Genomic DNA, 22,557 nt, shown 5'->3' with positions numbered 1-22,557 from the left:
AAGGATACCGCGGCTCGGTCCATCACGGCTCGGTCCGAGGTTCCGAGTCGGGACAACAACACGTCCATGCGGCGGTATGGCATTGAAGCGTAAGCCGGACAAGACAAATCGACAGTCCGGCTTGATCATGGGACCGTCACTGCGGAGATCGGTGCCCGCGCAGCGACGTTCGCGTCTCGGGACGCCACTATGCTGGCGACAGCGATGGCCTGTCCGTGGTGTTCCGTACTTTGACGCGAACTCCACCACGAGCAGTGTCTGGATCAGGCTGCTCCTTCGCCAACTATGCTGTTGACAGCGATGGGCTGTCCGTATTGTTCAGTACTTTAACTCGACCTCTATCGTCTATATAACGGGCAGTGTCTGCATCAGGCTGCTCCTTGGCCAACTGTGCTGTTGACAGCGATGGGCTGTCCGTATTGTTCAGTACTTTAACTCGACCTCTATCGTCTATATAACGGGCAGTGCCTGGATCAGGCTGCTCCTTCGCCAACTGTGCTGTCGACAGCGATGGGCTGTCCGTATTGTTCAGTACTTCAACTCGACCTCCATCGTCCACACAACGGGCAGTGTCTGGATCAGGCTGCTCCTTCACCATGGCTCGCCGTACAGGCCCCATCGATCACTCCGCTGATACGAGCGGACGGCATTACAGTCACAGTTATGGCAGAGACCGAACTGGGGGCCTCGACCCGAATGATTTGATTGCCATCTGTGGCATGGCTCTGCGACTGCCAGGAGCAATTTCCACCCCGGAAGACTTCTGGCACTTTTTGCTGGACAAAGGCGATGCTCGCTCTCGTGTCCCTGCCTCGCGGTACAACATCGATTCTTACTACGTTGGAGAGGCAAACCCAGGAACAGTACAAACGGAACACGGCTACTTTCTTGACGACGAAAATGCCAATGTCCGCGATCTAGATGCCTCGATGTTTAGCATACCACGCGCAGAGCTCAGGCGGGTTGATCCACATCAACGTATGATGCTCGAGGTGGCGAGGGAATGCTTGGAGGATGCCGGCGAAGTCGGCTGGGCTGGGAGCCGGATCGGATGCTATATGGGAAGCTTCGGCGAGGACTGGTGCGAGATGTTCGCCAAGGACCCGCAGCAATACGGCCTGCACCGGGTTGCTGGCTATGGAGATTACATGTTGTCAAACCGAGTCTCCTATGAGCTGGACCTCCATGGTCCAAGTATGACAATACGAACCGGCTGTTCTGCGGCACTCGTAGCACTTCACGAGGCCTGCCGAGCGATCCAACATGGAGACTGCGATGCAGCACTCGTAGGAGGAGCCAATCTCATACTTGCGCCTGGCATGACGACTGCTATGACGGAGCAAGGCGTTCTGGCGAAGGATGGCTCATGCAAGACATTCAGCGCGGATGCAAACGGTTACGGTCGCGGCGAGGCCATTAATGCTGTCTTTATCAAGCCCGTACGTACGGCTCGACGAGATGGAAATCCAATCCGGGCGGTTATTCGAGCCACTGCCACGAACAACGATGGTCATACCCCAGGTATCTCGTACCCAAGTGGAACAGCACAGGAGGCTATGATGAGGCATGCTTATGCCACTGCAAACCTGGACCCCACCGAGACCACTTTCGTGGAGTGCCATGGCACTGGAACACCCGTCGGAGATCCCATCGAGAGCAACGCTGTCGGACGTGTTTTCAGCGCTCAAGGATCGTCCGATCGTACAAGGTACATCGGCTCGGTCAAGCCAAACATGGGTCACTCGGAAGGTGCATCGGGTCTCACATCTCTGGTCAAGGTTGTGATGTCACTGGAGAAGCGGACCATTGCCCCCAATATCAAGTTTCGCACACCAAACCCTGAAATCAAGTTTGACGAATACCGCATGACGGTCCCGACTGAGCCTACTCCGTGGCCGCAAAACCGAGCTGAACGAGCGAGCATCAATTCCTTCGGCATTGGTGGCTCGAATGCTCACGTTATTTTGGACTCTGCTGCAAGTCTGGGGCTAACGACCATGGCGGCAGCTCATTCCAAACCACTTTTTTTTGAGCGCACATTGGACGTTCCGCGACTCCTGCTTCTCTCAGGAGCTACCATCAGCTCTGTGACCCGACTTGGAGACTTGTATGCTCACCACGTGCAACATCGGTCAGATTGCCATGTTGATGTATCACACACATTGGCCAATCATCGGGAGCACCTTCCATATCGCTCATACGCTGTGGCTCGCTCGCAGGACACTCTCTCGTTTTGCCCACCAGTCAAGACTCCGCAGATATCCAGCAACCTGGTCATGATTTTTACTGGGCAGGGCAGTCAGTGGCCGGGCATGGGATCACATTTGCTGTGCACTCAGCCAGCTTTCCGCGCAGCAATTTCACGCCTCGATCAACAACTTCAACGGCTTCCACAGCCTCCTGAATGGAGCATCGCAATAGAGCTGTGCAAAGAGTCGGGCAGAAGCCGTGTCTATGCTGCCGAATTCGCCCAGCCTCTGACAACCGCGGTCCAGATCGCTCTCGTGGACTTGTTCGCTTCCTTTGGCGTGAGACCCTCTGCGGTAGTAGGACATTCAAGTGGCGAAATCGCGGCTGCATATGCGGCCGGAGCACTCACATCATACGAAGCGATGGCTGCGTCCTTGCATCGGGGCCTGATCACTCGCAAAGCCAAGCGTGCAGGAGCTATGGCGGCGGTTGGTCTCAGCTGGAGTGAGACCGTTCCTTACCTCCGTCCAGGTGTCACAATAGCTTGTGACAACTCACCCACGAGTGTGACAATATCGGGCGACGCCGATGTGTTGGGCCAGGTTGTCGAGGCCGTACGAAGCAACAGGCCAGAAGTCTTGGCCCGTCCGCTCAAGGTCGACCAAGCATATCATTCTCAGCACATGGTCGACATCGGAGACGACTATTGTCGCAGCATCGAAAACCTCGTTGAAGGGACACTACCAACTAGGGCACTGTTCTTTTCCAGCGTTAATGGACGAAGTTGTGAACACGATCTGATCATGGATGCCAAGTACTGGCAGATGAACCTTGAATCACCCGTCCTTTTCCGGACTGCTTTGGAGAACCTCATCAACAACCCAATCAGTAGTAACGCAGTGTTCCTAGAGATTGGCCCACACGCAGCCTTGGCTGGACCAAGTCGACAGATTCTTGCGCATGCTGGCATTGCCGCGCCTTACGTGACCGCAATGAACCGTGCCAGCGACAGTTCCGAAACGTTTCTGAGTGCTATCGGCAAACTGTATCAGCTGGGAATTGCTATCGATTTCACTGGCTTGGTAGTAGGCGGTAAATGTCTATCGGGCCTTCCTCGTTATCCCTGGGACCACAGCGCATGCGGCGACTACTGGTACGAATCGCGCCTGAGTAAAAACTGGCGGCTAAAGCCACATCCTCACCATGATCTGTTGGGGTCGAGGACACTGGAGAGCTCGGAGTTGGAGCCCAGCTGGCGGAACATTCTGCACCTTGACTCGTCTGCTGGCTGGGTTCGTGATCACTGTGTCGGAGACGATATTGTATTTCCGATTGCCGGCTATGTAGCCATGGCTGCTGAGGCTGTCCGCCAGCTAGCCGGAGACGGTGATGGTGTTAGCTTCCGCCAGGTTGCCGTACGTACTGCGTTAGTACTGTTCGAGGAACGGCCCGTCGAGCTTCTGACGACCCTCCGACATCATCGTTTGACGGATGATCTCGATAGCGAATGGTGGGAATTCGTTATCAGCTCTACGAATGGATCAGTGTGGACCAAACATTGCTCAGGTCAAGTGAGAGGCCGGGCCCAAGATGTTCATACCATGATGGGTTCGACTACACAAGAACATGCAAGGATAGTCGATTCCAGACGCTGGTACGACACTTTTGCTCGAGTCGGGCTTAATTATGGCCCACATTTTCAGAGACTTGGTAACATTCGCTCCGCAACAACCAGGAATGAAGCATCCGCCAATTTGCCGAGCAGCACCGGACAGGATCAGGGCAAATATTACATGCATCCGACAATCTTGGATGCTGCGCTGCAGATGTCCAGCATCGCCCACACTCGTGGCATATACAAAGATGTGTTGCAGACTTGGCTGCCCATTCGCATCGAGGATATGAGCATCAAACGTAGCGACATTGCCCTTGACCTTGTTGCTACCTCAGCTTTAATGTCAGGCGGGAATTTGCGCGGTTGTATCCAAGCCACAGCAAACGGATCCGTTGTTCTTGATATCCAGGGCATGGTTTTATCGCCGCTGAAGGACACAGTGTCGAAGGCGCTCCCTGACACACACACTACTTCTCGTTTGGAATGGCGGGAACACATTGACTTTATGCAAGTCACGAGTCTGATCAAGCCATCGGTAGACCGCTCTCAGTACACGCTTTCTTTGGACGAACTCTCGACACTCTGCGTGCTGCATACGAAACAGGCCATCGCTGACTGCAAGAGCGATCCGACTTTGCCCCATCTGGACAGGTTTCGCCAATGGCTTGATGCGTACAATCCAGCCTTCCCAAATACTCGGCAGTCTTCGGATCGTCAAGGTCTCATGCAGCGTATACGAGTCTTGCAAGACGAGCTAGCGGATACACCTGCGGCCGTAGCGGCCGCCGCAATGGAGACATTACGCAGCAGCATCGAAGACATCTTCACCGGCAGGACTGATGCACTGGAGCTGTTGCAATCGGATGGCACATTGGCTGAGCTCTACAACTTCATCAGCCAGGTCAACCACTCCGACTTGCTGCGCCACCTGGGGCACACGAAGCCGACAATGCGTATCCTTGAGCTTGGAGCGGGTACAGATATGACCACAGCGACAATCTTACAGGATGTGAACCGTCCAGAATGCCCTGTCTCATACCAGAAGTACACCTTTACAGACGTGTCGAGCAGTCGGATTTCGGCTGCGAAAGAATCGTGTCCGGATGTAGCCAATCTGGAATTTGCCACCCTAGACATCAACCAAGATCCGTTGAAGCAAGGCTTTGAGGAAGAGAGCTATGATCTGGTTATCGCAACCAATGCTTTGCATACGACCGACAATCTGACTACGACCCTGGGCCACGTTCGCAAGCTGCTTCGCCCTGATGGTAGATTAGTCTTGCACGAAATTTGCTCTACCTCAAAGTGGTTGAACTATATATTTGGCTTGATGCCCAGTTGGTGGAATGGTGAGGCTGACGGGCGGGTCACAGAGCCTTATATTACACCAGAACTATGGAGAGCACTGCTGAGCGACGCAGGCTTTTCCAGCATCGAAGGCCCTGTATATGATACGAACCCACCGTTTCAGCTCAGCGCAACGATTGTGGCCAGGCCTCAAGCAGAACACCCAGGGCAAAGCGCTGAACGAGCCATGACCCTAATCGTGCACGACGTGGAGATGGCGCCAACTGAACTCATCCATGCTTTGAGCTCCAAGGGATACAAAGTGGATGTTTGCGATATCCGTCAACGCCAACCAGCACCCAATATCGACCAGCTGGCCATTCTGGACGAGTCTGGGCCATATTTCGACCATCTCTCCGACGCACGGCTGAAGCGATTTCAGAACCTCATTGCTACAATCGGACAAGCAGGTTGTATGTGGATGACAAAGCCATCTCAGTTGCGTTGCATCGATCCACGCTACGCACAGATTCTCGGTGCTGCGAGATCTGTTCGGTCGGAGCTGGCTGTCGATCTCGCAGTGTGCGAATGTGATCGCGAAGATAACGACTCATGGGATACGGTTGTTGATGTCTTCACGCACTTTCTGCAGAATCGCAAGAAAAGTCTGGTGGAAAGCGATCTCGGTCCGGACTATGAGTATGCCATCCGAAAGAACAAGGTTTATGTCGGGCGATATCATCCCTTTGATTTGCAGGCCGAGCTGAAGCCTCTGTGTGTCGAAGCCGGCGAAAAACAAACAACTCTGGAAGTGGATAAGCTCGGACTGACACCCGGTACAAAATGGTTCCAGCGTCCGATTGCAGCGCTAGCGGACGACGATGTGGAAGTCGAGGTCTACAGTACTGGGCTGAACTTCAGAGTATGCTCGCTGCCCACTACCAGACCGGTCCATTACTGACCTCCTCTAGGATATCCTGGGCACTGTAGGTGTCGTCAATGTCGGTGAAGATGGCCTCGGGCTTGAGGCTGCTGGAGTGGTGCGGCGTACTGGTCGGGATGTTATGGATCTCGCAGTTGGGGATCGCGTCCTCTTGCTAGGTGGTCCTGCATTCTCTACTCATGTCGTGACTTCACACCAGCTTTGCCAAAGAATTCCTGCAGGGCTCAGCTTCGACGAGGCAGCCACCATGCCATGTGTCTATGGCACCGCCATTTACTCTGTGTTCGACACAGGAAGATTGACGAAAGGCCAGGTAATCAAGAACACTCGCACCCGCGACGGAGACCTCTACTGACACGCTGCTCGTAGTCTATCCTGATCCACAGCGCCTGCGGGGGTGTTGGTTTGGCAGCAATCCAGCTAGCACAGATGGTCGGCGCTGAAATCTTCGCAACGGTAGGAAACGATGAGAAGGTGCTTTACCTCATGAAAACCTTCAACATCCCTCGAGATCACATCTTCAACTCCCGCGATACCTCGTTCGTCCGCGATCTCAAACTGGCAACCAAGGGGCGTGGTGTCGACCTGGTTCTCAATTCCCTCTCTGGAGAACTGTTGCATGCAAGCTGGCAGTGCGTGGCCGAATTCGGAAAAATGGTCGAAATCGGGAAAAAAGACATTCTTGGAAGCGGCAAACTCGACATGTCTCCGTTCCTCGCCAACCGAAGCTTTTGCTGCGTAGATCTCGACGAGCTCTGCAAGAAGCAGAAATCGGTGGTCAGTCGGTAAGCCACAGCTGTCGTCCTCAAGCCATGTTCTTGTGCTAACAAACCAGTCTACTGCACGACATGATCCAACACTATGGACAAAAATACATCAATCCCATTCAGCCGATGAAGACCTTTCCAGCGAGCAATGTCGAGGACGCTTTCCGCTACATGCAGAAAGGGCAGCACCTTGGAAAGATTATCGTCCAGATGCGTGATCACAATGGCGAGCTACGCCTCAGCAATGATCACGATCCCAAGGCTGGGACTGACACACTGCGGTTCGACCCACAGGCTGCGTACCTCTTGATCGGAGGGCTGGGGGGCTTGGGTCGTGCGGTCGCATCATGGATGGTCGAGCACGGCGCACGGCACCTCATCTTCATGTCGCGTTCTGCCGGTCAAGCCCAGAGCGACAAGGACTTCATTGCTGAGCTGGAAAGCATTCCTGGCTGTGCAGCGCAGGTGGTCAGAGGAAGCGTCGCCGACTATGATGCTGTCCAGCAAGCGATGGAGCAAGCCACATTACCCATCAAGGGGATCTTACAAATGTCCATGGTCCTGAGAGACCAGAACTTCGCCAGGATGTCACACGACGAATGGCTCGCGGCCGTGGACCCCAAGCTCACTGGTACATGGAATCTCCACCACGCCGCCGGAGCCACGGGACAGAAGCTAGACTTTTTCGTCCTCTTCAGCTCCGTGTCCGCGACAATCGGACAACCCGGCCAAGCCAACTACAACGCCGCAAACGCATTCATGACCGCATTCGCACAATATCGCAGAAAATTCGGACTCCCCGCCTCGGTGATCGACGTCGGCGCCATGGAAGAGGTCGGCCACATCGCAAACGACACGACACTTCTTCGCAAAGTCAAAGCCAGCGCGGCATACGCACTACGCGAACGCGAACTTCTCGAAGCTCTGCATCTCGCAATCCTCATCGGCAATTCTCCTTGCGCCCACGACAACGACGAAGGCTTCGTCCCCACAGAGCATTTCGTGCTGGGAATGTGTTCTCTCGTCCCCATCAGTTCCCCGGAGAGCAGAGCCCTATGGAAAACCGACCGGCGTATGGGCGTGTTTCACAACACCCGCCACACGCAAGGAACCCCCCAAACCTCCTCCTCCTCCTCCTCCGACAGCGCACTCCTGTCCTTCTTACTCGCCGCTCAATCCCAGCCCGAGCTCCTGCAAACTCCCAGCGCGCGGACTTTCGTGGCCACGGAGATCGGAAAGAAACTTTTCGAAATGCTGCTCCGGCCTGCCGAGGATCTCGAAATTTCACGGTCGTTGACGGATCTGGGGATGGATTCTTTCGTCGCGATTGAGGTGAGGGCTTGGTGGAAACAGGTCTTTCGGACGGAGGTGAGTGTTTTGGAGATTTTGGGACAGGGGAGTATGGAGGAACTTGGGGGGTTGGCGATTGAGAAGTTTATGAGGAGGGCTTGATGAGTACGTGGGTAGGTATGTTTGCGGTTTTTTTTTTTTTTTGGTTTTAGGAGGGGATTTGGATTTTAGTTTTGGTGAAAGAGTGTTCGTTATATATATATATATATATGTGAAATTTATAATATGGTACTTCCGGTATGGCCTTTTGGCTCGCTCATACGGTCTAGTTTTCACGCCATTTCTGAAACATTACATCCCGAGATCTCGCCGCTGATGAGATCTCATGCGGTGGTTACCATCTTGGGCTATCTCGTGAGCATAGGCAGTCGATGACTTCATCATTGATCTAGCATAAGTTACAGCAACAATGGCTGGCTTGCAGAGCCGTACTTCTTGCATAGCAAGATCATCAAACCCAGAGTCATTCCTGCGAGGCTCTTTTGGCGTTCGGTGGTCCGTTAGATCGATCCGGGTAGACTATCTGTATCCAGGTCCTATAGTGGTTGCGGATGTCTTTATCGCTTGCTTTTTTTGACTAGTTTGGACTAGACGTGTCGAATTCCTTTGCACGCTTCTCCTTTCTTCTACACCTACCAGCACCTAGTCTTCGTGCATCGACGAGAAGAAAGTTCTCTTGATCAACGACCGCACACCATGCGATGGTCCCACGGATTCAGAGGGTCCGAGAAACGGCCCTTTCCCATCCACTTCTTCATTAAGCGCGCGTAGATGGAGGAGAAGGTGGTCCGTGCATCGGCAGATCGGCATTAGTTCGTGGCAAGTGAATGAGAGCTCGCTTTGCATCACCATCTGGTGGCGAGATCGGCTCGCGGCCATTTGAGACGCCGCTCTATCGACCTCTCGATTGAAATTGTGTCGAAGACAGGCACGGAGCAGGTTTGGCAGTGGCGATTTGATGGAAGGTGGAAAGCTGGTGATTCGTGATAAGTGACATGGGTTCTCAAGGCTGCTCGGAACTTGCTCGCCCTCAAATTTGCGCAACTCATCTCGCGTAGCACTCAACGGAACCATTCATCTACACGCTCATCTTCATCGCAATCGTCTTATGCGGCTCATATCCAATGATTTGGAAATCTTCTGCCTTCCAGCCATCTATGCTGCACATTGGCTCCTTGGGTATGACGAGCACTGGGAAATCCTTGGGCTCTCGCTGGATCTGCGTCTCGAGAGCCTCCTTGTGGTCGAGATAGACATGCGCATCACCCATGGTGTGCGTGAGACTCCCAGGCACAAGATCTGTTGCTCGTGCGATCATGTGCGTTAGCAATGCGTAAGATGCAATGTTGAAGGGAACCCCGAGTCCCATGTCGTTCGATCGCTGGTATAGCAGAGTGTGAAGTGTGCCTTGTTTGGACCCATCTGCTCGGACGCAAGCATTCGGAGGGAAGGACACGTAGAATTGTGCGAACATATGGCATGGCGGAAGTGCCATTTTCTTCAGGTCTGCTGGGTTCCAGGCACTGAGGATGATGCGACGATCGTAGGGATTGCTCTTCAGCTTTTCTATCACCTCTGCCAGCTGATCAACGCCTTGCCCGATATAGTCGGCGTGACAATCCTGGTATTCAGCGCCAAAATGTCTCCACTGAAATCCATAGACGGGTCCAAGATCGCCTTCCTCGCGGTGACTGAGACCGAGCTTGTCAAGATACTCCCTCGACCCGTTGCCGTCCCAGATGTGGACATTTTGGTCCTGCAGAGTCTTCGCATTGGTGTCAGCGGCGACAAACCAGAGCAGTTCCGCAATGACAGCTCGAAGGAACACGCGCTTGGTGGTGAGGAGCGGCAAGATCAGTGTTCCGTCTGCTTTGGACAGTGTATATCGATGTTGAGGCGGAAAGGGGATCGAGAGTGTGCCAGTGCCTGTCCGGTCGGGGCGATGTTCTCCGGATTGTAGAATGTTCCGGATCAGATTCAGGTATTGGTATTCTTCATGCGGCTTGATTTCGCCATTGCTTGCCGGCGTGGCCTCCACCTCTGCTGCTGTCATGACGTTGTGCGGTGAGGTGTGTATCGTTGTGAAAAGCTGAATGATTCTGTTTGTTGCACGCGTCGCGTCGAGAAAGACGCGCCTGTGTGGCTGCAGACAGGGGGCTGCGTCATAGGACCCGAGCTTCGGCAAGCGCCACCCTGTTCTTTCGATCACGATCACGATCAAGCCGAGCACGCACGAGCGCTCGCGTGCAGCATGTGAAAGTCTTCTCATATCACACACAACATCCGTCTATTCATCTACGCAGACTGGACGGCGCAAGTATGGGGGCCACAGAAAAGCGACTGCTGCAGATACTGCAGGAGTTGGCCCTGGTCGTGCCGACGGTACGACCTCAACCGCCTGGGCTACTGCCAGCATGGTGCTAACGCGAGCAATAGGCACTCATGGCATACTTTGCCGTGCGCAATATCATGTCGAGACTGGATCCCGAAGCAGGCGCAAAGGCCGACGCCAAGAAGAAAGAGCTGGCCGCATCGTCGCACATACAATCGATATTCCGAAAGCATCAAAGAGACGACGGCGACGACGACGACGACGATTTCTACGACGACGAAGACGATGAGGATCGAAGACGTTACGCCGAGCGGCCGCCGAAGGAGCATCTAACACTGAATCAGTACGAGCAGTCGATAGCCATGGAGGTTGTGAGCCCAAGTGACATACCCGTGACATTCAACGATATTGGAGGCCTGGACGAGATTATTGAAGAGCTGCGGGAAAGCGTGATATATCCACTTACTATGCCACATCTATACGCGAACCACAGCAGTCTGCTGACAGCGCCGAGTGGAGTGCTGCTTTACGGGCCACCGGGCTGTGGAAAGACAATGCTTGCCAAGGCGCTCGCACGCGAAAGTGGTGCCTGCTTTATCAACCTGCACATCTCGACCCTCACCGAGAAATGGTATGGCGACAGCAACAAGTTGGTCGCTGCAGTATTTTCTCTAGCCAGGAAGTTGCAGCCCGCCATCGTGTTCATCGATGAGATCGATGCAGTCCTCGGGCAACGCAGATCTGGAGAGCACGAGGCGAGCGGAATGGTGAAGGCTGAGTTCATGACACATTGGGATGGTCTTGCATCGTCTACAGCCCAAGGCGGTATGCAGAGAATATGCATCTTGGGTGCCACGAATCGAATACAAGACATCGACGAAGCCATCTTGAGAAGAATGCCCAAGAAATTCCCAATCAGCCTACCCAACGCCGCACAAAGACGGCAGATATACGAGCTTACGTTGCGCGACACCAAGATTGACCATAGAAAGCTTCCAAACGGATCGCCGGCGTTTGATCTCGACGTGCTTGTACGCGTATCTGCTGGCATGTCGGGATCAGACATCAAAGAGGCGTGCAGAGACGCTGCCATGGTGCCCATCCGCCTGTACATTAAGCACGCAAGGACCAATGGACAGAACATGAATCGAAGAATTCACCCGGACGCCGTAAGGGGGTTGCAAACCGACGACTTCTTTGGCCGAAGAGGAGGTGTTGAGCCCTTGCGTCGAATAGAGCCGGCAGATGAAGACGAAGGAAGTCAACATAGTGGCAGCACTGAGGAGGTGGACAATTTTGACGATCCGGCCGAAGTGGTTGTGGATGATCACAGGCGATGATTCAGGACATTCTCGCGAGACTTCCCGTCTCTGCTCATGTTTATTAGAGGTTCGATGCGCAAGAAGGTAGTGCACCAGCGCACGCGATAGTACAGACCTACAGGATGTTAGTTATGCTTGATCAGACACGACCTATACTACTCCCCTTCTCTCGTCACTAGCCTCTGCCGTCGCCATATTTTCGATGTCGTCGTGGCTTTTGGAACGTCGATTGCACTTGAATCGTTCCCCCCCGGGCAACACCACAGCTGCGTCACCGACGTACGTCTGTCTCTATGAACAAACAAGCTTGAATGCGGCCATGTGATGTCAAAACACGTATATATGCCGATATATATATATATATATATATACAATTGTGTTGTGAATTGCAATAATAAAGAAGCTGGGCTATAGCTGTGTTTTGCTTATACTATATTAAGACTCTTATATAAGGCAATTGTATATCGTATTGTATAATATATATACTAGGTCTAGATCGGGCGAACTGTAAACGTAGTAGAACACTAGAACTTCTATCAAATTAAATTACCTATAAGTATAGTATACTAGAATAAGATTTTCCTAACCCTCGACAAGCCTCTATCCTAGTTCAAAATACTATAACTTAAAAAAAAACTATATCTTCCGCCTCCTAGCATCAGCCTGATCAATCCCCTACTGAATCATCTGCCCATACAAATCATTTCTTAAAGCTCTCCACATACCACACCACCCTCTTGCAACTCCAACTGTCCACTTCAATTCTCTCCGCGCGCATGACCCATAGCAATGCTGACAATATTCCGAATCTGGCGACCATCGAATTTCTTCGTATGCAGCTCTTCTTCCGCATACTCCTTGATGGCACCGTAGTTCCCTACGACGCCTCTGTTATGGTATTGGTCGATGAAATCCATAAAGATTCTGATCGTTTGGACCCATTTTGAGATCGTCGGATTTGATGGCCACGTGCACTCGGGATTGCACGGCGACGTCGAATTGGGCGATTTGGTTTGTGGTTAGGAAGAGGATTCCGCGGTAGTACTCGAGGAAACGGAGGAATACTGTATATGTCGTGTCAGGTTTGGTGGGGGTAGGTGTGTGCTTCTTGATTTCGACTTACTAGATATAAGGCCGCTACTCTCAGCTAACGGGCTACCGTACTCGCGACGTCTGCTTTGCAAGAAGACATCGGCCTCGTCGCTAGAAAGGCTTTTTGTCAGCAATTCTTGCCCAAGCGATATGACGTACATGAGAAGGATTGCTTTCTAAGTCGTAGCTAGCTTAAATATATCGTTTAGTCTTTTCTCGATCTTTAGTATATTTGTACCGACGTCCGCCACGGAAATGGAGATCAACGGCTTCCTCGCGACGCGTGCGATCATTTGTGCGGACAGAATATTCAGCTTCGTTATTGAGAAGCATTTAGGTCGGAGAGAACTGTTTTCCCGACACCTGGCGAGCCGTACAGCAGGAACACAAGTCCTTTGCCCTTCTCTGCAACGATGTTATCGACTTCATAATTCTGAGATCCTCGCTCGACATCTTTTGCTGCTCTATGATTCTTGACCAGCTGGGATAGCAACTCCTTCGTCTTCAGTCCACTGTCTGCGCCGTCGAAATGCAGCTTGTCCATGACTTGCTTGAAGCTCTGCTGTTCGATTTGCCCAAGGCACTCCACGTCAAGCTGTGCTCCCTCAGCGCATAGCCAAGTACTCGTGGGGGACACATCATGAGCTGGACTTCGTCCCATTCCGAGAAGTCGGTTCCCTTTTCGACCTGATCGTAATGTATTCTCAGACGCTGCTTCAGGGTCTCATTCGCTTCGCATTCTCTGCAATGGCATTCATTCACCAATTCCGAGATGTCTGCTATTCCGATCTTCAATGGCGTCTTCGAATATTGGAAATATGATTGGCAATCGACCATGACATCGGCGTTTCTTAAAAAACAGTGGCTCTTGGCGCCGCCCGGAAGAGCTCGAGAATGGGGAGCGTCGGAATGCCGAGCCACTGTCGCTATCACTCTGCTCTCGTGTCAGGCTGCTATTCGAAATGCTCATGGGTCACAGTGTACTAACGGTGTAGTCATCATCTGAACGCGTACCACTGCTGACCTGCTTTTTCACAAGTGCAGAGCCGGTGTAAGTATACATATTATCGTTGCCGTCCACTGCGCAGTACCTTCGGAAGAGTTTACCCCTCTTCAAAAGCCGTGCCTTGATGTCGTCTCGCCGAGAAATTTCCAATAAGGCCAATGGACAGGCCGCGAGAGATGCCATTGGCTTGATGCTTTCGAAGACATCGAAATGAATCGTCACTTCCTTACGTCGAAACGCGTTGCCATCAAAGTCGTATGCCATGCAATTCAGGGCCCAGGTAACACGTTGGCTAGATCTAAGACTTCCTCCTTCCCTTGGCCAAGGTCTGCTTTTCGGTCCGGAGACAACAAGTATCTGATCCGTGCCGGCAAAGAGCTGAGTCCATACAAGCGCTCCCGGTGGGAAGATCGTCCAAAGTGCTTGGAACGTGATATGTTTCTGCTTTCTTAACGACTGGTGAGCTTCGAGATAAGAGTCCAATTTCGCGTCGCCAGAGCCTTGTAGGATCGCGCTTAGCAGTTGCCGTAGGCACTGTCTTGCCTTTGCCCGTGTCGGCATTTCGTCTTTGCATTCTTTTCCTGACTCTGCCCATAGAAGATCCCAATTCAAGATCAGAGGCTCGTATGGAGATTTGAAGTCTTCGGTCCCGTCAACCGCCCAGTGACGTGGATAGTGGCGCAACAGGTCGTGAAGTAGGTCTTTCAAGGCAGAATCATAAATCTCAATCTCTCCATGGAGATCGCGATCATCGAGGACTTTCCGTAGTAAGACTGCCTGCTCCAACTGATCTCCTGACCCCTGTTCCTGTGGCGTTGTTGGCTCGCCATAGCCTTTCCGATTTCCGGACTTGATATCAAGCCTAGATGTCACTATGCGAACACTATGTTTCGAAGCAGTGTCTTCCCGCTTCCCTGTGGGCGACGGTACGTCTGCATGTTCAGTCTCATCATCCTGGCCTTGAAATCAGTGCTACGAAGGACTTGCGAAGAGTGGGGTGCATTACAGAGTCCGATGCCTCCTCCGACTTAGGGACCTAATTTGCAGCGGCATACTTTCGCTCAAGATCCAGTATCTTCTGCTCGAGTCTCTCGAGTTTGGCCTCAAGAGAAGTCTATATAAATCAGCGACGTTGCTATTCTTTTAGTGTTGATGGTAACACTGACTACCGAGGTATTCATTCACGATGAAAAAGCTTTGGTTGGAACGCGATCCAACCTGATCAATTGCCGTAGTCTGTCTCACTGGAGATAAGATGGAGTGGTCTCGAGCAAAGTTTATTGTGCAGTCTCGACGTTACACGATCGCGGAGTAAATTCATTCAGCTTGAGCTTGAGCTCGAGCTCCTCTCACATAATGACCCTGGTAGTAGCTGTAATCTTGGACGGCACACCTGGGCCGTTGCATGCTTAATCGATATCAATGTGTGGAGCACTGTTCCAATCGTAGTCTGTAGCGCGCTGCATGCGGAGAACGGTCCCTGCTGTACAGTATCATCCTGAGCAGCCACATGCTGTTGAAGCCTAGATAGATTGAGGTAAACTGCGGTTGAGATGCAGCGGTTATGCAGTAAGTCAGGGAGCTGAGGCTGATAGACGTAAGCCGCTTGTGCTGATGTGAAGCTTTTCCAAAGCCTTCTCGTCAGTCCCAGTACCCAATGAACTATGAAGCGCCATCCCTTCGTGACAAGTAGGCTATTCTTTAGATAACCAAGCGTTTGCGCTTTTTCGTTCGATGCAATGCAATTCGCAGGAAATGGTCTGCGATACGATCTGTCGCAGGACGAATGGTATTTCAGGCACATCGAATTTGCCATGATCAGTCTGACGTTTGCAGGGAGCGTGTCCAGTATGTTGAGAGGCTGCAGGTTGACGTCCATAACAAATTGAGTGGCATGCGGGCGACTCAAGACGTGAAGGCAGCCATGAAGCTAGATTCGTCAGCAGCCTTTTGGGTCGACAAATCGAAAGCGGCGACATCAGACTGGGATGATAAACACAAAAGAGGCTGGCGACTGTGGGTGAAGCGATATCAGGACTTTTCAAAGGCGGCAAGTAAGTTTTTGCAAGACTTTGGACCCATTGTGGCAATCGTAAAAGCAGCCGGACCGTACGGAGAATTAGCCATTGGGATCATCAGTGTCCTCTTTACAGTCGCAGAAAGCAAGAGTGATATAGATGATTTGATTGCCTCCACCATTGCGAGCATTAAAGATCGCCTGCCTGGATTTCGGATGTACCAAGAGATCTTCGCAGAAGAAGATGAGCACCAACGTCGTCTGATCAAGAAGATAATGCTTGCGTATGCGTCCATCATGGAACTTACGATTCAAGCGGTCCAACACTATCTTCAACGTGGATTCCGTCGATGACTGGTCGCCGCATTCGATCCAGAATCTTTCAAGCAAATGGCAGACAATGTCCAGCTGGCGATCCTCGATGTGCGTCTGCAGTGCGAGGAGGTAACCATCAAGAATGTGAACGACATCAGACAACAGAACGAAAGGCTCACGAAAATGGTGGCTCGCCTTGAGGAGGACAACGGGAATCGCAATCTGCTGACAATTCAGAGGTCGTTCCGCCTTTCATTCTAGACGCATGAGTCGCACTCCCAAAAGCTGGACGACCACAACGCTAGCCTTGAGTTTGATCGCTCGCATCAAAGCTTGCTTGTGAATATGTGGCCAGCGCTCATTGCCAGATACCATGAGCAGTATTTCTTCCAAGCATGGAAAAGTTCGCAGGAGCCAGCTGTGCTGATCATCGTAGGCAGAAACTACCTGTCCTTGGCTAGACATTGCTGGATGTCACCAGTTGCAATATGTCTGGTCAGAGAGCTCGGTTCACAGTCGCAAGCATGCGCTTCGTACATATTCGATATTTCAAGGGGAGCCAATACGCATGATGCGGTACCGGAACTCCTTCTGCAGCTTCTGCGGTGGAGGAAATCCGCTTTAGGCGAAGGCGACTTCCTGAATGCTTTATGTGCGACAATTGAAAAGTATACATATATGCACGAACGCGGCAATGCTTTGCCGAGTGCTGTGTATCAAGTATTGGGCGAAATCGCAATGATGACTCTCGGGCTGTTTGCAAGGGAAGAGACAGTGTACATCGTCCTGGATCGGGTAGACAGATGTCATTCCACCTCCCGCGGCAGGAAAGAATTGCTGGAACTATGGTAAGGATGGCAGAAGAGGCCAGCTGTTGTGTCAAGGTACTCGTGATGGCCAGCAGTTTTGACGGGGATGTCGAGTGGTGTGAAGAATCACTGCCGCCGAAATGCTCTCGATGCAACTTTAAGCAAGTGGAGGAGGTTCAGGAACTAGTCAGATGAAGGCCAGCGTACGTACGGCATTGATTGAAGTTCGACCGGCACTCGTTCCCGGCACGTTCCAAGTGCTCAGCTCGCAGAAGCAGCTCCCATCAAAGCGCCCTTCAGCGGACCCAACCTATTCACCAGATCCAGTCCGAGACTTCTTCCCCATACCACCGGTCCTGAGCCGACGGAATACAGCTTTTGCAACTTGTCGACTACACCAAGCATGGCATTGTTCGCAGCCCAACGTTCTGCGTTGTAGTCATCCAAGCACCAGCAGCTACCAATGTCCATTCCATGCTCTACACCATTCACGATGCATTTTGCGAGAGCCTCAGCATCGGCCAGTCCCAGATTCAGACCTTGACCAGCTAGCGGGTGGACAGTATGTGCGGCGTCTCCAATAAGTGCTATGCGGTGACCAGTATAGGTGGAGCAATGGCGCATGCGCAATGGAAAAGACGCGACTGTCCCTCCTTGAACGCCGACAACACGGGGGAAGTTGCGAGGCAAACCTGTATCGCTGGAGACAGTGTTCGGTTCTCGCCAGGCAAGCTCGTCTGCCGGATCCACCGATGCTTCTGTCAAGAGGTACTTGATGTCGACAAACATTAGACGGAAAGCGGCGTTGACCATTGATGTGAAGTCTTCTGGCGAGAGCTGCTTCAACTTTGCCGCGTACTGAGGGAGGATGGACCAGACCAGACTAGCTTTATTGCCCGGAAGTGGAAGGAGCGCGATAGGACCAGTGGGCAAGAAGCGTTGGTATGCCGTTCGCATGTCGTACCCGTGGAAAGATTGATCAAGCTGGAGCGTTGCTACGACACCGTGCTGATTATAGTCCCATCCGTGGCTTGGAATGCCTGCGAATTGCCGGACGGGACTGTTGGCACCATCAGCACCTACCAACAACCTCGCAGCAATAGCTCTGTCGCCTGGTAGATGCACGACTGGCCATTGAGAAAGGTCAAGCGACTGCTCATTTTCTGGCCCAGGTCCGAATTGTATAGATTCCACCCTGGATTTGTCCAAAATCTCGATCTGTGCTCCTTGTTCTTTGAGCTGTTGCAAGAGCGCCGACGTCAAATTTGCATTCTCGCACATTGTCGCTACCGTGTCTGCATTGTCCATCTCATATTTCCTCCTGCTTTCCCGTAACCGACTCCCAGGTATCATCTGCGCAATGCTGTCCATTATGCCCATGCTGCCACGATCTGATGGGTCGAATTGGATCTTGCTCCCACTCACTCCGTCCCAGACATCGATTCCGTGATAAGGCTGTACTCGCGATGCATTGATATGCTTCCAAGCTCCATTTTGATGTAGAAAGCGGAGAGAAGACGGCGTGAGCGAAGAGCATCGATTTGAGAAGGAGTTTGGGTCATTCGCAGTAGATATTCTCAGCTCTTGGCTATCGATCAAAGCAATCTTCAGATTCTTGGTGGAAGGCTCAGATTGCAGGGCGGATATGAGAGCAAGTCCTGCTGGTCCAGCTCCAATGCATACGAGATCGAAAAGTTCGGGCTGTTTTGGTGATGATGTTGCTGCTGTATACACGCTGCGGCGGAGGGGTGGAGGCAATTCCAGCAGACGCGAAATGGCCCGTTTAGAAGCCATTGAAGCCATTGTTGCTGATAAGAAAGATTGCTGGCGTGGAATGGAAGTCGACATCAAAGACCCAGGCTCGGATCTTCCCGCCCTTGTGAAACCTTATGCAACGCGGTGGTGACGTCGTATAAACAATTCTTGTCGTTGTATCGATCGCGTTTGTTCTTGCTTGGTTTGTAATGGATGATGCTGATGCTGATACCGATGGCGTGAAGCTGACGCGCAGAAGATAAGTTGTTTTCTCTCACATACCCTTCTCTCATCCACATCACATCACACCGCAACCATGTCCAACATATCCAAACTCATCCCAACCGACCCAGAGAAGGTGATGATAATTCGCAAACTCACCCCCGATATCATGACCTGCAGCACGCCCTTCCTCCGCATGGGAAGAATCAAAATCGGCGGAAGAGGCACAATCGTACGAATGGCAACCGGATCTCTAGCCGTATTCTCTCCCGTCGCCTTGACAGAAACCGTCAAGAAAGAAACCAACGACATGGGAACCGTTCGATACCTCGTAGCACTAGACCAAGAACATCACATGTTTCTAGAAAGCTGGCACAAGGCAAGAAAGCCATCAAACCTCCATCCACATATCATTCCATCCATCAAACTAATTCCAACCTCCATACCTACAGGCCTACCCAGAAGCCAAAATCCTCGCCCCAGAAACCCTCCCCTCTCTCCGCGCCCAACAAAAATACTCCAACCTCCCCGCCTCCAACCTCCACCTCTTCCGCAAATCAGACCCCAGTCCCCCTTCCGTCGACCCACCCTTCGACTCCGAATTCCAAACCGAATACGTCTGGTCGCACACCAACAAAGAACTGATCTTCCACCACAAACCCTCCCGCACTCTAATCGAAGCAGACCTCCTCTTCAACCTACCCGCAACAGAGCAATTCTCCAAGACCTCTACGTCGGCAAATACCGGGCTTCTCACGAAACTCGTGATTGGACTGCAGAATACGCAAGGGACGGCGATTTGGCAGAAGAGGTTGCTGTGGTATGCGCTCAGTGCGACGGATCGGGGGGAGTTTAATGAGAGTATGAAGAGGATTTCGGAGTGGGGGTTTGAGAGGATTGTGCCGTGTCATGGGGATGTGATTGAGAGGGATGGGAAGGGGGTTTTTGAGAAGGTGATGGAGTGGCATTTGGAGGCTGCGAAGAAGAGTGGTTGAGATAGTGACGGAGGATAGAGCTCGGAAGTGGTAATGTGTATTGTGGAGGAGGGAGGGAGGTTCGGACATGTGGAATGAGACCTGTTTGGAACCTGCACGCGATTGTCGTTTCATTCATCGTATATAAGTGACGACAGATGCGCTGATGCTCAAGTCAAGACGCTGCTATGTTCATGAAAGAAGAGCGTCTTTTCCTCCTTGGACCCAACGCCACGCTAATGTTTTCACGGGATCCCTTCCAAACTCCGATGCTATAGCGCTGCACTTTTCAAGTCATTGTCCCGTTCAATCTCAATTGCCGCTCATGGCCAGTATTCCCGAAGATACTGGAGGCTGCACAGTAAGGTCTCCAGGTAGAGATTCTTCGTCACTTTCATACTCCTCCTCTTCACCACTTTCATCATCATCCTCCTCTTCGTCGTCCTCCTGCTTCATGCCTCGTGGCAGTTGCCACGCATTGAACTCTCCTTCGATCCATTTCTTGCTCAGTGGGAGATGATAGGGATCGAATGGGAAATATGCTTCTAGCTGATGATGAGCTTCGCCAATTTTGCGGTCGAATGCCGTCTCCCTTCTGCCAATGTCGATCGTGCCGCCTAATTTGAAGTACGACGGCACTTGACTCAGACGAATACGCTTGTTACGCTCCAGCAATGAGAAGACGTAGAGGAAGCGCAAGTGGTTTGCAATCTTTGCGAACTCGCCCACAATGTGTGGGGAGCATACCTTCAGTGGGTTCAGCACAGAATGAATGTTGCGATGTAGCGTCTCCTTCACTCCGGGAAACCATGCCAGATCTCGACCTTCTGCAAGAATGTCCTCTTCAATCATGTCGCCCGGGTCGCGCACGACGAGGTCCCGCCACCGAAAGCAAAACATGTATAACAAAGCCTGCACGATTGCATAGTACATGCCGTAGCTCTTTCGGTCAGGTCCAATACACTGCGGCTCGCTCGTTTGGCGCAAGCTTTCGAGTAAGTCGGCGAGCTGCATGAAGGTGCTGCGAATGAGGCCGCTGGAGACGTGGGAGCCACGGGCGACAAAGCTAGCCACGTAGGCGCAAGCCGTCAGTCGAAGGTTGGGTGCTGCGGTTTTATTGCTGGTGATCTGGATGCAGCGATTGATGAAATTCGAGGCGTAAGCGGATGATGTCTGCGCAAAATGGAAGAGCAGGAATTGCGCATGTCTGCATCTGTGTGTCATGATAAAGCTCGTGAAGTGCGACCAAAGCTGGTTGTAGGCATCGTTGTCTTCGGGGCTCAGATTCGTCGAGAAAAGTCGATGGTAGTGCTGGAATAGGATCACCTGAGTACCATCCATATTCGCGACTTTCAGGCGTAAGTTTTGCAACATTTGCTCCTCTTCAGTGACAGTAATCTCGGACTCAGAATCGGAGTCATCCTCACTGTCGTCGTCCTCTTCAGCGCCGCCGAAAGCATCGCCACGTTGTCGTTGCTTCTGGAGCAGCTGTTCCTCCGCGTCATCTTCCAATTCTTCAATGTCGCGCTGGATCTGAACGTCGATGTTAACCAGACGCCTTATAATCAGCTCGATGACTCCGCCATGGAGTACTGAGTTTAAGTTCGCGATCTGCAAGATTTGTCTTTGGTATTGGAGATAGATCTTGGTCTTCGCCAGATCATCTGGGAATTGGCGTCCGAACTGACTCAGCAATACCTTACTGGCCATGGGTATGCGTTCTAGAAGATTCTCGATGGTCGCGTGAAGTCTTGCAAACATGATTGCCCGCGAGACAGGCTCCTCGTATGGTAGTCTGCCCATTGATGCAGGCAAGCGTTCAAAATGCGATACCAGTCTCTCGAGGGTGGGGGACACAAACTTGGAGTATGTGCTTCCAAGCAGAATTAGGAATTTCCCGTAAACCTGCACAAACTCGTCATCGCGACCGAGCCAGGAAAGATCCAGGATAGCAATAACCAGCTTGCTGCATTCACCCAGCACTGCTATGCGACCACTGATTGCATCGATATACTTCTTCAGAAGCTTTGTGCTGGGAGCGTCGCCATCCGCAGGTTCTCGCCCGACGAAGTCCAGCAGTTTGATATACGGCGTATCGTCTCTGTGGTCTGTGGTCGCGAGATGCTTGTCGATTGCAGACCGCACTTCTTCTCTCACCAGCGCTTCAGACTTGTCGCCCTCAAGTCCATACTCTCTGATCTGCACTTCAGGATTGAACCTCAGCCTTTTCGTGGTGACGGATAATCCTGCTTCGTCGTCGGTATCTAGGTATGATGAGTCGCGCTTCAAGCCGATCGTCGGTCGCTTGGTGATGGGGGTTGGAGGCGGTGGCATGGCGCCAACGGGTGCCGCAACAGAGACCATGTCGACGAGGGGGCTCGCATATGTTGCAGCATCGAAGGTGGCCTCGCGGCGGGTCGGAAGAATATGGTGGGCGAAGTGGGTGTGAGGTTTGCGGTGCCAAGTCCTGAGGCAAAAGCAGAGTCGAAATCGTCTGTGCAACGCAAGCGCAAGGATTCGCGCGGTGATCCATGAAAAAGTTTAAATTTAGCGCCGCAATC

The 22,557-nt window shown here is 52.2% G+C and overlaps 8 protein-coding genes across 8 annotated transcripts; 4 read left to right on the top strand and 4 right to left on the bottom strand.

Annotated features, from left to right (window-relative positions):
• The first annotated feature begins 692 nt into the window (after positions 1-692).
• MYCFIDRAFT_166988 (uncharacterized protein) lies at positions 693-8,389 on the top strand. The gene is made up of 4 exons (XM_007931712.1): positions 693-6,014; positions 6,064-6,348; positions 6,405-6,820; positions 6,871-8,389. Exons 1-4 carry the CDS (start codon positions 720-722, stop codon positions 8,252-8,254), a joined length of 7,380 nt encoding a protein of 2,459 aa, XP_007929903.1. The 5' UTR covers positions 693-719; the 3' UTR covers positions 8,255-8,389.
• Positions 8,390-9,230: 841 nt separating this feature from the next.
• Positions 9,231-10,205, bottom strand: MYCFIDRAFT_142564 (uncharacterized protein; the record flags this gene model as incomplete). The annotated part of the gene is made up of 1 exon (XM_007931711.1): positions 9,231-10,205. The coding sequence occupies one exon, from the start codon at positions 10,203-10,205 to the stop codon at positions 9,231-9,233; it is 975 nt and encodes a 324-aa protein (XP_007929902.1).
• A 386-nt stretch (positions 10,206-10,591) lies between these two features.
• MYCFIDRAFT_156405 (uncharacterized protein) lies at positions 10,592-11,957 on the top strand (the record flags this gene model as incomplete). The annotated part of the gene is made up of 1 exon (XM_007931710.1): positions 10,592-11,957. One exon carries the CDS (start codon positions 10,595-10,597, stop codon positions 11,822-11,824), a length of 1,230 nt encoding a protein of 409 aa, XP_007929901.1. The 3' UTR covers positions 11,825-11,957.
• Positions 11,958-12,473: 516 nt separating this feature from the next.
• Positions 12,474-14,907, bottom strand: MYCFIDRAFT_177749 (uncharacterized protein; the record flags this gene model as incomplete). The annotated part of the gene is given in 11 exon segments (XM_007931709.1): positions 12,474-12,493; positions 12,528-12,542; positions 12,588-12,780; positions 12,800-12,924; positions 12,978-13,070; positions 13,150-13,212; positions 13,262-13,455; positions 13,488-13,629; positions 13,661-13,851; positions 13,876-14,858; positions 14,881-14,907. 11 exon segments carry the CDS (start codon positions 14,905-14,907, stop codon positions 12,474-12,476), a joined length of 2,046 nt encoding a protein of 681 aa, XP_007929900.1.
• A 149-nt stretch (positions 14,908-15,056) lies between these two features.
• On the top strand, positions 15,057-17,240 carry MYCFIDRAFT_177748 (uncharacterized protein; the record flags this gene model as incomplete). The annotated part of the gene is made up of 12 exons (XM_007931708.1): positions 15,057-15,104; positions 15,140-15,186; positions 15,217-15,328; positions 15,361-15,419; positions 15,458-15,501; positions 15,527-15,586; positions 15,657-15,732; positions 15,765-16,258; positions 16,298-16,475; positions 16,507-16,575; positions 16,605-17,084; positions 17,108-17,240. 12 exons carry the CDS (start codon positions 15,057-15,059, stop codon positions 17,238-17,240), a joined length of 1,800 nt encoding a protein of 599 aa, XP_007929899.1.
• Positions 17,241-17,306: 66 nt separating this feature from the next.
• On the bottom strand, positions 17,307-18,839 carry MYCFIDRAFT_34240 (uncharacterized protein; the record flags this gene model as incomplete). Its single annotated transcript, XM_007931428.1, has 2 exons — positions 17,307-18,340; positions 18,434-18,839. The coding sequence occupies 2 exons, from the start codon at positions 18,837-18,839 to the stop codon at positions 17,307-17,309; spliced, it is 1,440 nt and encodes a 479-aa protein (XP_007929619.1).
• Positions 18,840-19,116: 277 nt separating this feature from the next.
• MYCFIDRAFT_190127 (uncharacterized protein) lies at positions 19,117-20,017 on the top strand (the record flags this gene model as incomplete). The annotated part of the gene is made up of 2 exons (XM_007931707.1): positions 19,117-19,401; positions 19,475-20,017. The coding sequence occupies 2 exons, from the start codon at positions 19,117-19,119 to the stop codon at positions 20,015-20,017; spliced, it is 828 nt and encodes a 275-aa protein (XP_007929898.1).
• An 87-nt stretch (positions 20,018-20,104) lies between these two features.
• MYCFIDRAFT_87461 (uncharacterized protein) lies at positions 20,105-22,441 on the bottom strand. Its single transcript, XM_007931706.1, has one exon. It carries the CDS (start codon positions 22,358-22,360, stop codon positions 20,309-20,311), a length of 2,052 nt encoding a protein of 683 aa, XP_007929897.1. The 5' UTR covers positions 22,361-22,441; the 3' UTR covers positions 20,105-20,308.
• Positions 22,442-22,557: the final 116 nt, after the last annotated feature.

Source organism: Pseudocercospora fijiensis (genome assembly GCF_000340215.1).
Source record: "Pseudocercospora fijiensis CIRAD86 unplaced genomic scaffold MYCFIscaffold_8, whole genome shotgun sequence".
Lineage (NCBI taxonomy): Eukaryota > Fungi > Ascomycota > Dothideomycetes > Mycosphaerellales > Mycosphaerellaceae > Pseudocercospora > Pseudocercospora fijiensis.
Note: the sequence above shows the minus strand (reverse complement) of the source record. Positions and strands in the feature narration are given on the sequence as shown.

Excerpts from the sequence above, each read along its gene's own strand:
- MYCFIDRAFT_87461 (XM_007931706.1), bottom strand. The coding sequence starts at position 22,360 with ATGGTCTCTGTTGCGGCACCCGTTGGCGCCATGCCACCGCCTCCAACC.
- MYCFIDRAFT_166988 (XM_007931712.1), top strand. The coding sequence starts at position 720 with ATGGCTCTGCGACTGCCAGGAGCAATTTCCACCCCGGAAGACTTCTGG. Across the intron at positions 6,349-6,404 it reads GAAGATTGACGAAAGGCCAG|TCTATCCTGATCCACAGCGC; the intron begins GTAATCAAGAAC and ends CGCTGCTCGTAG. Across the intron at positions 6,821-6,870 it reads CAGAAATCGGTGGTCAGTCG|TCTACTGCACGACATGATCC; the intron begins GTAAGCCACAGC and ends CTAACAAACCAG.